Source organism: Gorilla gorilla, chromosome 18, assembly GCF_029281585.2.
Source record: "Gorilla gorilla gorilla isolate KB3781 chromosome 18, NHGRI_mGorGor1-v2.1_pri, whole genome shotgun sequence".
NCBI lineage: Eukaryota > Metazoa > Chordata > Mammalia > Primates > Hominidae > Gorilla > Gorilla gorilla.
Genome location: NC_073242.2, coordinates 5,558,805 through 5,572,855, shown reverse-complemented (window position 1 = coordinate 5,572,855; position 14,051 = coordinate 5,558,805). Strand labels below are relative to the sequence as shown.

General features: G+C 55.4%; 1 protein-coding gene across 2 annotated transcripts; it reads left to right on the top strand.

Annotated features, from left to right (window-relative positions):
• Positions 1-6: 6 nt before the first annotated feature.
• Positions 7-14,015, top strand: RPL3L (ribosomal protein L3 like). Of its 2 annotated transcripts, none has more exons than XM_019011732.4 (10): positions 7-380; positions 2,472-3,093; positions 3,574-3,766; positions 4,680-4,848; positions 6,748-6,883; positions 10,251-10,437; positions 10,533-10,693; positions 11,702-11,797; positions 12,014-12,133; positions 12,744-14,015. In XM_019011732.4, the coding sequence occupies exons 2-10, from the start codon at positions 3,091-3,093 to the stop codon at positions 12,798-12,800; spliced, it is 1,122 nt and encodes a 373-aa protein (XP_018867277.1). In that variant the 5' UTR covers positions 7-380; positions 2,472-3,090; the 3' UTR covers positions 12,801-14,015. The 2 variants fall into 2 exon arrangements, with proteins under 2 accessions (XP_018867277.1, XP_063555972.1); XM_063699902.1 differs by lacking the exon at positions 7-380 and adding an exon at positions 10,905-11,006 and having other exon boundaries at positions 3,032-3,093; positions 12,744-14,013.
• The last annotated feature ends 36 nt before the right edge of the window (positions 14,016-14,051 follow it).

Genomic DNA, 14,051 nt, shown 5'->3' with positions numbered 1-14,051 from the left:
TAGCGCCAACCCGTTGGGGTCCCCTGCCATAGTGTGGGAGCTTTGTTCTTTCTCGCTGCAATAAATTTTGTTGCTGCTCACTGTTTAGGTCCACACTGCCTTTATGAGCTGTAACACTCACCGCGAAGATCTGCAGCTTCACTCCTGAAGCCAGCGAGACTACGAGCTCACTGGCAGGAACGAACAACTCCAGACGCAACGCCTTAAGAGCTGTAACACCGCGAAGGTCTGCAGCTTCACTCGTGAGCCAGGAGACCACGAACCTACCAGAAGGAATGAAACTCCGAACACGTCGGAACGTCAGAAGGAACAAACTCTGGTACACCCCGCCTTTAAGAACTGCAACACTCACTGCGAGGGTCTGTGGCTTCATTCTTGAAGTGAGTGAGACCAAGAACCCACCGATTCCGGACACAACAGGATCTACACTCACAGAAACATTTGATCTTCACATTATGAACTTTTTTTTGAGAGAGAGTCTCGCTCTGTTGCCCAGACTGGAGTGCAGCGCGTGATCTCGGCTCACTGCAACCTCCTCCTCCCAGGTTCAAGTGATTCTCCTGCCTCAGCCTCCTGAGTAGCTGAGACTACAGGCATCTGCCACTATGCCCAGCTAATTTTTTGTATTTTTAGTGGAGACGGGGTTCCACCATGTTTCTGGTCTCAAACTCCTGACCTTAGATGATCTGCCCACCTCGGCCTCCCAAAGTTCTGGGATTACAGACATGAGCCACCGTGCCCAGCCAAAGTCTTTGTTTGGGTCTCATGGTTCATATTTCTTTCAATCTTGACATTTTAGTAGCCTAGAATCTTAGTATCTATTGATGTAAGAACCACAGATTTTAGAGATGTCATAGGCCTGAAAAACTCTAGAATTCCACTGCTATAGAACTTTACTACTGGCTGGGCGGGGTGGCTCACACCTGTAATCCCAGCACTTTGGGAGGCCGAGGCGGGTGGATCACCTGAGGTCAGGAGTTTGAGACCAGCCTGGCCAACATGGTGAAACCCCATCTCTACTAAAAATACAAAAATCAGCCGGGCGTGGTGGCACACACCTGTAATCCCAGTTACTAGGGGGGCTGAGGCAGGAGAATAGCTTGAACCCAGGAAGCAGAGGTTACAGTGAGCCGAGATTGTGCCACTGAACTCCAGCCTGGGCAACAGAGTGAGACTCCATCTCAAAAAAAAAAAAAAAAAAAAAACCAAAAAAACAAAACTTTACAACCGTAGAATCTTCTAATTGAAAGAGATTTTGAGGGGCGCAGTGGCTCACATCTGTAATCCCAGCACTCTAGGAGGCCAAGGCAGGCAGATTGCTTGAGCTCAGGAGTTCAAGACCAGCCTGGGCAACATAATGAGATCCCCATCTCTATAAACAATACAAAAATTAGTGAGGCATGGTGGTAAGTGCCTGTGGTCTCAGCTACTCTGGGGGATGAAGGTAGGAGGATTGCTTGAACCCAGGAGACTGAGGCTGCAGTGAGCTATTACTGTGCTACTACACTTTAGCCTGGGCACCAGAGAGAAACCCTGTCTCAAAAAAAAATAAGATTTCAACCCCCTCTTCATTCAAAACTTAAATTCAAAATTTAAATTTGGCCAGGTGCTGTGGCTTATACCTGTAATCTCAGCACTTTGAGAGGCTGAGGCAGGAGAATCACTTGAGGCCAGGAGTTTCAGACCAGCCTAGGCAACATGGTGAGACGCCCGCCTCTACAACAAAACACATTTAAAAATTAGGTCCTGCTGAGGTAGAAGGACCACTTAAGCCCAAAAGGTTGAGGCTGCAAGTGAGCTATGATCACACCGCTGCATTCCAGCCTGAGCAATGGAATGAGACCTTGTCTCTTTAAATAAGACCGGGCGCGGTGACTTATACCTGTAATCCCAGCACTTTGGGAGGCTGAGGTAGGCAGATCAGAAGGTCAGGAGATCGAGAATATCCTGGCTAACACAGTGAAACCTCATCTCTACTAAAAATACGAAAAGGTAGCCGGGTGTGGTGGCGGGCGCCTGTAGTCCCAGCTACATGGGAGGCTGAGGCAGGAGAATGGCGTGAACCTGGGAGGGGGAGCTTGCAGTGAGCCGAGATCACGCCTCTGCACTCCAGCCTGGGCAGCAGAGCGACTCCGTCTCAAAAAATAAAATAAAATAAAGATAAATTCATAGAAGTATTTCAATGATTGTGCATGACAGGAGTCAGATCTTGATTTTTTTTTTTTTTTTTTGAGACGGAGTCTTACCCTATTGCCCAGGCTGGAGTGCAGAGGCACGATCTCGGCTCACTGCAACCTGCAAACTCTGCCTCCCAGGTTCAAGTGATTCTCCTGCCTCAGCCTCCCAAGTAGCTGGAATTACAGGCCCACACCACGATGCCCAGCTAATTTTTATATTTTTAGTAGAGATGGGGTTTCACCATGTTGGCCAGGCTGGCTTTTTTTTTGTTTTTAAGACAGTGTCTCGCTCAGTCACGCAGGCTGGAGTGCAGTGGTGCAGTCAAGGTTCACTGTGGCCTGACATCCTGGGCTCAAGCGATCCTCCTGCCTCAGCCTCCCAAAGTGCTGGGATTACAGGCATGAGCCACTGCAGTCAGCCAGGGATCTCAATCTGGAAGCACAGCTCTGGTGATCCTCAAGGTGCAGTCAGCCCTCCCCCTCGTCTCCCCCGTCCCCAGCCCTGCTCCCCGCTGTTTATCCAGCTGTCTCCCAGCCCTCAGGACAGGAACCCCCTCTGCCTCCAAGTCGGCAAACTGCTCCAGACCCCTCCTTTTGGCCGCTGCCTGGGAGAAGGCCCCCACCGGCTACCTTGGCCCCCACCTTGCCTGGCCAGTCCTGTCCTGGGAGGGTCATGACCCAGTCCCAGGGCCATCGAGGAAAGGAGTGCCAGCCCTGGCTCCAGGTGCCCCACTCAGGCTGTCCATCTGATGCCCCCAACACTGCCCCGCCCCTGCCTGCTCCTGGCACCGGAGACCCTGCTGACTGTGCCAGGGGCTAATCTGGGAGCTGGCAGCTGTGAGTCCTGGCCCTGCCACTCGACCTCTGGCGGCTAGCGGCGAGGCCCCTTCCTGACCTTCAGGGATCGGCCACCATGGTTGGTGGGACCAGGGTGAGGGTGGGCTGGGGTTGGAGCTGGAACTCTGAGGGGGTGGGACAGCTGGGCTTCTGGATGCTCCCTCAGAGGGACAGTCTCCCAGCTTGTGAGGGGATGGGAGGCTGGAGGGGGAAACAAGGGGACGAGGGCTGGGCTCCTGGGCCTGGGAGGGCCCTGGAGATGAACAGATGGCAGCGGCCACCTGCCCCAGGAGCCCTTGGCTGCAGTATGGGTGCGACCCTCCTGGGCCCCAGGCTGAGCCCACAGAGGCAGGAAGCCTGTGGCTATGGAGACCCCATCCCAAAGACGCTGCCTCTTGGTGAAACTTCCTCTCCCCTCCTGTAGGCAGACAGGGGAGATGCTGAGCACAGGCCTCAGTCTGAAGCCTCTAGTCCATTTCTCCAGGTATGGGTTCTGGGACCATCCAGCTCTACCGCCAGGGACACCCCAGGTCTGACCTCCTTTCTTCCTGCCCCCCAGTCCCACCGGAAATTTTCCGCCCCTCGGCACGGACACCTGGGCTTCCTGCCCCATAAGAGGAGCCACCGGCATCGGGGCAAGGTGAAGACGTGGCCACGGGATGACCCCAGCCAGCCCGTGCACCTCACGGCCTTCCTGGGCTACAAGGCGGGCATGACCCACACCCTGCGGGAGGTGCACCGGCCGGGGCTCAGTGAGTCACAGTTGGGACCCTCGGGGGAGGGGGAGGGCTGAACCTTCCAGATGCTCAGAGCCAGAACTCACGCTTTTGGTCCAGACAGGGCCACAGTCCCAGGGAGCACCAGGCCTCACCCCCGGGAATTGTGGTGGACGCTGAGCACAGGCAGGGCTTCCGGGCGGGTTCTGTCATGGCCCCAGCTCGCAGATGAGGACATTGAGGCACAAAGCAGTGAGGAACCTGGTCCAGTCACCGGGGCGGTAAGCGCAGGAGCTAGGATTCAAAGGCCAGCGCCCCAAGCCCTCGGTTCAAACCACCTGCCAGGACATCTGCACTTTTTGGCCATTTCGGGTCTATTTCATGTACCATTATTTCGTATGTACGCCTATGTATATAGTTAGTTTTTGTTGTTTTAATCGTAGATTCACAAGTAGTTGTAAGAAATAATGCAGGCTGGGCATGGTGGCTCACGCCTGTAATCCCAGCACTTTGGGAGGCCGAGGCAGGAGGATCATTTGAGGCCAGGAGTTGCAGACCAGCCTGGACAGCATCGTGAAACCCTATCTCTACAAAAAATACAAAAATTAGCTGGTCGTTGTGGCGAGTGCCTGTAGTCCCAGCTACTTGGGAGGCTGAGGTGGGAGGATCACTTGAGCTTGGGAAGTCAAGGCTGCAGTGAGCTATGATTGCACCACTGCATTGCAGCCTGGGCGACAGAGTGAAACCCTGTCTCAAAAACAGAAAAAGAAATCCATTGTAATCATTAGAATAACAAATGCTCATTTGGGCTCAGCCCCACCCTCTGGGGGATGCTGTCCTGGCTGGCCCCACACTCTCCTGGCCTGCCCCTGTGTGGGCGGCTCTCCACTCCCTCCCCCACAGGCCTCAGGAGGTCCCCCTTCATGCCCCATCCCTGTGTCTCATCCAGAAATTTCCAAACGGGAGGAGGTGGAGGCGGTGACAATTGTAGAAACGCCGCCCCTAGTGGTGGTGGGCGTGGTGGGCTATGTGGCCACCCCTCGAGGTCTCCGGAGCTTCAAGACCATCTTTGCAGAACACCTCAGTGACGAGTGCCGGCGCCGATTCTACAAGGACTGGTGAGCACCGCCCTTGGCTGGGCCGTCCAAGGGCTGCTGGGACCACAGAAGTTTGGTGCCTGAGGCTCTAGCTCTTGCTGAAATGATAGGTGTGGGTGAGTAGGAAGCGAAGTCTCAACGGTCTGTGGGAGGTAGGAGTGTCTGTGTGTGTGTGTGTGTGTGTGTGTGTGTGTGTGTTGTGTGGTTGCCTTCATTTCAATAAAAGATGAGTAGGCTGGGCGTGCTGGCTCCCGCCTGTAATCCCAGCACTTTGGGAGGCCGAGGCGGGTGGATCACTTGAGGTCAGGAGTTTGAGACCAGCCTGGCCAACATGGTGAAACCCCATCTCTACCAAAAAATACAAAAATTAGCTGGCTGTGGTGGTGCGCAACTGTAGTCCAGCTACTCAGGAGGCTGAGGTGGAAGAATCACTTGAACCGGGAGGTGAAGGTTGCAGTGAGCTGAGATCGTGCCACTGCACTGCAGCCTGGGTGGCAGAGTGAAACCCTGTCTCAATCTCAAGAAAAACACAAACAACAAAAAACATGAGTACTAGAAGGCTGGAGATGAAATCAGGATGGAGGAAAAAGAGGAAACAAATATTCTAATCCTCAGGGTTAATTAAAAGGCTAATGTGGGCGGCTTGTGGTGGCTCACGCCTATAGTAGTCCCAGCACTTTGGGAGGCCAAGGCGGGTGGCTCATTTGAGGTCAGGAGTTCGAGACCAGCCTGGCCAACATGGTGAAAACCCATCTCTACTAAAAATACAAAAAAAATAAAAAATAAAAAAATAAGCTGGGCGTGGTGGCAGACACCTGTAATCCCAGCTACTTGGGAGGCTGAGGCAGGAGAATCGCTTGAGCCTGGGAGGTGGAGATTGCAGTGAGCTGAGATTGTGCCACTGCACTCCAGTGTGAGCGACAGAGTGAGACCCTGTCAAAAAACAAACAAAAAACCAAAAGGCTAATTTGATGGAATGTTAGCATTGGCTCTGAGTTTCCTAGCAGCCATTGTGAAAAGTGAAATAGCCAGCTGAGAAGCTCTTACACATAGAAAGGTATTCTCGGGCCTCAAATCTTCCCTGGCAGTAAGTCCTGAAAGAAACCTTGGTTTCTTCACCTATAGAATGGGAATAATAATAATAATAATAATAATAATAATAATAATAATAATATCCACCTCCCAGAACTCTGGTGAGGGTTAGAAACTATGGCTTCTGGCTGGGCACAATGGTTCACTCCTATAATTCCAGCACTTTGGGAGGCTAAGGCAGGCGGACCGTTTGAGCTCAGGGCTTTGAGACCAGCCTGGGCAACATGACAAAACCCGTCTCTACAAAAAAATACAAAAAATTAGCCGGGCATGGTGGCGCATGCCTGTGGTCTCAGCTACATGGGGGGTGACGTGGGAGGATTGCTTGAGCCTGGGAGCTCCAGGCTGCAGTGAGCTGTGTTTGTGCCACTGCACTCCAGCCTGGGAGAGAAAGTGAGACCCTATCTCCAAAAACAAAAAAGAAAGGATGGCTCCCAAGCCCGAGGTGCCTGGCCATGGCACCCACTGCACCCTTGAGAAGTGGGACCAGCAGTCTGAGCCATGTGGCAGGTGGGGTGGTCTCTAGGTGCCTGGACTGCAGGGCTGGCCAGCCCCCTTCTCTGAGCTTCTGCACCTCTGCCACTCACTCTCAGGCCCTGGGAGACAGGGAGGGTACCCACTTTACAGAGGAGGAAACCGGGGCCTAGAGAGGGAGAGACAGTCTATGTTCAAAGATGGTGGCTGGAACCAGCTCAGAGGCCTCTGGGTTGGGGGCGGTCCCAGCGGTAGGACCCTTGCTTGGTGGGCTGGGGGTGAGGTGGGGGCAGGATAGGCCTGGGGAGCTGCCCCGGTTGGGGGCTTCTGAGCACCCTCCTGTGCGTGGCTCAGGCACAAGAGCAAGAAGAAAGCCTTCACCAAGGCCTGCAAGAGGTGGCGGGACACAGACGGAAAGAAGCAGCTACAGAAGGACTTCGCCGCCATGAAGAAGTACTGCAAGGTCATTCGGGTCATTGTCCACACTCAGGTCAGCCCCCGGCCCTCCGCTGTTGGTCCGTCTCTAGGCCCATGCTCCCTCACCCCAGCTTCCAGGAGCTGTGGCAAATGTCAGCCTAAAAATACCTGAGCCTCGGCACAGACCCAGAGGAGCGGCTGACCAGCCTGGCTGGCCACGTGCAGCTCCAGGCATGGCTGCTGAAAGGCATCGGTGCCTTCTGGGGTGCCGGGGGCATCAGCCACGCCGGCTAGTCAACTAAGACCCTGGCACGCCCTGAAGAGCCGGGTCCCCAGCCAAGTGTGCTGTGTGGAGGGCTGGTCACCTCCCTTCGGTTTCCAGCGTAAGTGTGCACAGGAATCCGTGTTTGTACATGGGTCTGGCTTGCTGTAGGCTGACAGGCAGGCGGCACCCTCCAGCTTATTCTGGAACACTCTTTGGCATCTTTGTCCTCAGGGAAGGCTTCCCGAGGCCCTAGAGCAGTGCCCCCGACCCTGAGCTTCCCACAGCCCGCACACTGCCCCCAGCTGCTCGCACACTTGTACACCATGCCTGGGCCAGTCATTGGTGCATGTTCATCTCCCTGGATAGACTCCAGACAGGCAGAGGCCCTGGGCGGGGCCACAGCTGCCACCAAGAGCCTGGTATGCAGGAGGTGCTCTGTAAATACCTGCCCCATACATACCCGCCCCCTACATACCTGCCCCGTCCATACCTGCCCCGTCCATACCTGCCCCGTCCATACCTGCCCCCTACGTACCTGCCCCCTACATACCTGCCCCCTACATACCTGCCCCCTACATACCTGCCCCCTACATACCTGCCCCGTCCATACCTGCCCCCTACATACCTGCCCCCTACATACCTGCCCCGTCCATACCTGCCCCCTACATACCTGCCCCCTACATACCTGCCCCCTACATACCTGCCCCCTACATACCTGCCCCCACATACCTGCCCCGTACGTACCTGCCCCGTACGTACCTGCCCCGTACGTACCTGCCCCCTACGTACCTGCCCCCTACGTACCTGCCCCCTACGTACCTGCCCCGTCCATACCTGCCCCGTACATACATGCCTCATACATGCCTGCCCCATACATACCTATGGGTCACTATGTGTTCCCCGCTGGCCTCTCTGTCTCCACCTCTACGTTGCACAGCCTGTGCCTCACACAGCACCAGCCAGAGACCTTACCAAAAAAAAAAAAAAAAAATCAAGCCAGGCATGGTGGATCACGCCTGTAACCCCAGCACTTTGAGAGGCCAAGGCAGGCGGATCACCTGAGGTCAGGAGTTCGAGACCAGCCTGGCCAACATGGCAAAACCCCATCTCTAGTAAAAATACAAACAAATTAGCTGGGCATGGTGGGCACCTGCAATCCCAGCTACTTGGGAGACTGAGGCAGGAGAATCACTTGAAACTGAGAGGTGGAGGTTGCAGTGAGCCGAGATCGCACCATGGCACTCCAGCCCGGGCGATAGAGTCTCAAAAAAAAAAAAAAACAAACCAGAAAAAACAAAAAAACAAAAATCAGGCCCGGTGGCTCACAGCAGTGATCCTAGCACTGTGGGAGGCCAAGGTGGCAGCCTGGGCAACTTAACGAGACCTCGTCTCTACAAAAAATTTAAAAATTGGCTGGGCATGGTGGTGCATGCCTGTAGTTCCAGCTACTTGGAGAGGGGTGCTGAGGCAGGAGGATTGCTTGAACCCAGGACTTCGAGACCAGCCTTGGCAACATAGGGAGATCCCCATCTCTACAAAAAATTAAAAAAAAAAAAAAAAGCCAGGCGCGGTGGCTCACGCCTGTAATTCCAGCACTTTGGGAGGCCGAGGCAGATCAGGTCAGGAGATCGAGACCATCCTAGCTAACGCGGTGAAACCCCATCTCTACTAAAAATACAAAAAATTAGCCAGGCGTAGTGGCACACACCTGTAGTCCCAGCTACTCGGGAGGCTGAGGTAGGAGAATGGCGTGAACCCAGGAGGCAGAGCTTGCAGTGAGCCGAGATTGCGCCACTGCACTCCAGCCTGGGCGACAGAGCAAAACTCCATCTCAAAAAAAAAAAAAAAAAAAAACCAAAAAACAACTGGGCATGGTGGTGAGTGCCTGTCATCCCAGCTACTCAGGAGGCTAAGGTGGGAGGATTGCTTCGGCCCGGGAGGCTGAGGCTGCAGTGAGCCTTGATCATGCCACTGCACTCCAGCCTGGGTGACAGAGCGAGACCCTGTCTCAAAATAAAAATATAAAAAAATAAAAATCAGGCCAGGTGCAGTGGCTCATGCCTGTAACCCTAGCACTTTGGGAGGCCAAGGTGGGTAGATCACTTGAAGTCAGGAGTTTGAAACCAGCCTGGCCAACATGGGGAAACCCCAACTGTACTAAAAATACAAAAAAATTAGCCGGGCATGGTGGCACACACCTGTAATCCCAGTTACTCAAGAAGCTGAGGCAGGAGAATCACTTGAATCAGGGAGGCAGAGGTTGCAGTGAGCCGAGATCGCCCCACTGTACTCCAGTCTGGGCGACAGAGCGAGACTCCATTAAAAGAAGGCCGGGCGTGGTGGCTCATGCCTGTAATCCCAGCACTTCGGGAGGCTGAGGCGGGCGGATCGCGAGGTCAGGAAATCCAGACCATCCGGGCCAACACAGTGAAACCCTGTCTCAACTAAAAATACAAAAAATTAGCTGGGCGAGGTGGCGGGCGCCTGTAGTCCCAGCTACTCAGGAGGCTGAGGCAGGGGAATGGCAGGAACCTGGGAAGCGGAGTTTGCAGTGAGCCGAGATCATGCCATTGCACTCCAGCCTGGGCGATAGAGCGAGACTCAAAAAAAAAAAAAATCCGATCAGATCACATCACAGCTTGCACTTGGAAGAAAGTCCGAGCTCCCCACCTCCAGGCGCTGCCCCACGCCCCTTGCTCCCCACCGTCTGCCCACACTGGTCTCCTCTCTGTCCCACCAACTTTCCAAGACCACCTCTGCCACCAGGCCTGTGCAAGTGCAGGGTCCTGCTGCCCAGAGCCTCTCCAGTGTTTGCCTCGTGGCTCCTACTTGTTAGCAGCGGCGCCTCCTCAGAGAAGCCCTCTCTGCCCTGACGACTGTATCTGAAACACCAGCCCCCATAGCCCATCAGAGCGCACTGTCCTCTCCAAGAGTTACTTGGCTTCCTTCTGTCCCCCAGTGAGATGGTGGCTCCCGAGGTGTGGGACTCTGTCTGCGTCATTCTGCACCGGATCCGCAGTGCCTAGCACAACACGTGGGTTGCAACCTGATCCTGGGAACACCTGTGAATGAATGCATGCGTGGAAGGCGGCAGGGGTCACTGCTGGCCATGCCATGTTTCAGGTGGGGGTGTGATCCCGTGGGCCGTGGCGTGACCTCCGGCCATGTCCTGCAGATGAAACTGCTGCCCTTCCGGCAGAAGAAGGCCCACATCATGGAGATCCAGCTGAATGGTGGCACGGTGGCCGAGAAGGTGGCCTGGGCCCAGGCCCGGCTGGAGAAGCAGGTGCCCGTGCACAGCGTGTTCAGCCAGAGTGAGGTCATTGATGTCATTGCTGTCACCAAGGGTCGAGGCGTCAAAGGTAGGGCTCAGTGAGGATGGCAGCCCCAGGGCAGGCTGCCTGGAGGCAGTGGGGACCAGCCTGGCCTCTCAAGCACCAGCCCCTCTCACTCACAGGGGTCACAAGCCGCTGGCATACCAAGAAGCTGCCGCGGAAGACCCATAAGGGCCTGCGCAAGGTGGCCTGCATTGGCGCCTGGCACCCCGCCCGCGTGGGCTGCTCCATTGCTCGGGCCGGACAGAAGGGCTATCACCACCGCACGGAGCTCAACAAGAAGGTGCGTCCTCAGCCGGGGTAGGGGGACACTGTGTGGTCGGACCCCAGCCCTCAGTACTGGCCTCAGTGGGTGGGGTGCATGACCCAGACACTGCCGGGGACACAAGATGCCCCCACCAGCACTGAGTCTGAGCATGTGGGTGGATGGGCCTGGATGGGCTGCTGGCCTCAGAGACCACTTCCTGCCCCTGGCATGTGCCCCCTTCTGGCAGATCTTCCGCATCGGCAGGGGCCCGCACATGGAGGACGGGAAGCTGGTGAAGAACAATGCATCCACCAGCTATGACGTGACTGCCAAGTCCATCACACCGCTGGTGAGGCCGGGAGGGGGCGACTGCCAGGCCCATCACACCGCTGATGATGGCTGGAGTGGGGTCAGGCTGGCCGAGGGGGCCTGGTATACATGTAGGGGGCATGCTCCAGCCTCAGCTGGACGCTCCCTGCCCCAAGGGCTCAAGATTTTTGCCCCACAGCTGGACGCTGCCCCGCCAGGCACACTGGACAGAAGACCTTGACAGCTGGGCAGTTATGTGGGACCCTTGCCTTGGCTGTCCAAAACATTTGGATATGGTCACAAGCAAGAAATCTCTGCTGCGTCCCACATCCTCCAAGCCTCCTCTGGAGGCAGCTTCCACTCCAGCTGCTGTCATGTGGGTGTGGAGCGCGGCAGCTCCTACTGTGGCCTGGGAGTCAGGCCACCTGGGCTCAAACCGCATCTCCAGGACTTAGCAGCTGTGGAGGCTGGAGCAAGTGACTCCACTCCTCTGATCCTCAGTCTCCCCCAACAAAAATGCAGACTGTCAAGTGAGATAATGCATGAAAAGGACTTAGCTTGTGACTCAGATGCTGCCCTCAGTAGGGGCGGCGTGACAGTCACCCCTACATCTGGGGGCTGGGCACGGCGCTCCTGCCTATCACTGCCCCCCGTGGGGGTTCTGCTAGGGCCCCCAGCCACCCACTAACTCAGAAGCCCTTTCCGGGCCTGGCCTCTGACCTGTGTCCTCTGCAGGGTGGCTTCCCCCACTACGGGGAAGTGAACAACGACTTCGTCATGCTGAAGGGTTGTATTGCTGGTACCAAGAAGCGGGTCATTACGCTGAGAAAGGTTGGCAGTGCTGGGTGGGCTGGGGACTGGGTGCCCGAGGGCTGCCAGCCTGTCCTGCCCTGCGGCCTGCTACGAGCGGGACGGAGTGGTGGGAGCAGAAGGGGAGGGCTCTGGTAGGAACTAGGTGAGCAAGACCTTCCTGGTGGGGCTTGGAGGTTCACAGCAGGGTGTGGGGGATCCCCACCCTTGATGTCTACTTTACCATGGATTCCCCAGTCCCTCCTGGTGCACCACAGTCGCCAAGCCGTGGAGAATATTGAGCTCAAGTTCATTGACACCACCTCCAAGTTCGGCCATGGCCGCTTCCAGACAGCCCAAGAGAAGAGGGCCTTCATGGTGAGCTCACTGCCCCCATCCTTGTTCTTCTCTGGGGCTCCAGCTCCACATCCAGCCTGCCCGAGTAGGGAGCTGGAGCTGGCAGGGAATCCCCTGAGCTCAACTGCAGGAGAGACTCTTTTTTTTTTTTATTTTTTATTTTTTGAGATGGAGTCTCGCTCTGTCACCCAGGCTGGAGTGCAGTGCCGTGATCTTGGCTCACTGCCATCTCCGCCTCCTGGGTTCAAGCAATTCTCCTGACTCAGCCTCCCCAGTCGTTGGTACTACAGGCACGTGCCACCACGTCAGGCTAATTTTCTGTATTTTTAGTAGGGATGGGGTTTCATCGTATTAGCCAGGATGGTCTCTATCTCCTGACCTCATGATCCGACCGCCTCGGCCTCCCAAAGTGCTGGGATTACAGGTGTGAGCCACCGTGCCCGGCCTGCAGGAGAGACTCTTAAGGGTCTATCCCTGGGCACTGATTCTTTAGAAGAGAAGGTGGGGGAGGAAGCAGCCTTAGGGGGGCAGCAGGGCCGGCCCTGAGTGATCTAGAGGCTGGCTGGGGGAGGGCGTGTTTCTGGCCAGACTCTTGTGACTAAGGCTCCTCCTGCACCACCCCCTCAACCAGGGCCCCCAAAAGAAGCATCTGGAGAAGGAAACGCCGGAGACCTCGGGAGACTTGTAGGCTGCATGGGGTGGATGAACCCTGAAGCGCACCGCACTGTCTGCCCCAATGTCTAACAAAGGCCGGAGGCGACTCTTCCTGCGATGTCTCAGAGCGCTGTGTAACCGCCCAAGGGGTTCACCTTGCCTGCTGCCTAGACAAAGCTGATTCATTAAGACAGGGGAATTGCAATAGAGAAAGAGTAATTCACGCAGAGCCGGCTGTGCGGGAGACCGGGGTTTTATGTTTTATTACTCAAATCGATCTCTTTGAGCATTTGCGGAGCAGAGGTTTTTTTTTTTTTTTTGAGAGAGAGTCTTGATCTTGTCGCCCAGGCTGCTGGAGTGCCGGGGAGCAGAGTTTTTAAGGATAACTTGGCGGGTGGGGGGAGCCAGTGAGCCAGGAGTGCTGATTGGTCAGGGATGAAATCACAGGGACTAGAAGCTGTCTTCTTGCGCTGAGTCAGCTCCTGGGTGGTGGCCACAAGATCAGATGAGCCAGTTTATCAATCTGGTTGGTGCCAGCAGATCCGTCAAGTGCAGGGTCGGCAAAATATCTCAAGCACTGATCTTAGGGGCAGCTTAGGGAGGGTCAGAATCTTGTAGCCTCCAGATGCACGACTCCTAAACCATAATTCCTAATATTGTGGCTAATGTTAGTCCTAAAAATGCAATCTAGTCCCCAGGCAAGAAGGAGGTCTGCTTTGGGAAAGGGCTGTTACTGTCTTTGTTTTAAACTATAAACTGGCTGGGCGCGGTGGCTCACACCTGTAATCCCAGCACTTTGGGAGGCCAAGGTGGGCGGATCACCTGAGGTCGGGAGTTCAAGACCAGCCTGGCCAACATCGAGAAACCTCGTCTCTACTAAAAATACAAAATTAGCCGGGCGTGGTGGCGCATGATTGTAATCCCATCTACTCCGGAGGCTGAGGCAGGAGAATTGCTTGAACCAGCGAGTTGGAGGTTGCAGTGAGCTGAGATCGCGCAACTGCACTCCAGCCTGGAGACAGAGTAAGACTCCGTCTCAAAAGAAAGAAAAAAACAAAAAACTATAAACTGAGTTTCTCCCAAAGTTTTTTCAACCTACCACCAGGGATGAACAAGGACAGCTTGGAGGTTAGAAGCAAGATAGAGTCGGCTGAGTTAGATCTCTTTCACTGTTTCAGTCATAATTTTGCAAAGGCGGTTTCACCTGGGCGCAGAAAGGCTGCATGACCTCCGGCAGCTCCGGGCTTAGCACCAGGGACTGGACTGGGGGGACACGACCCTACGG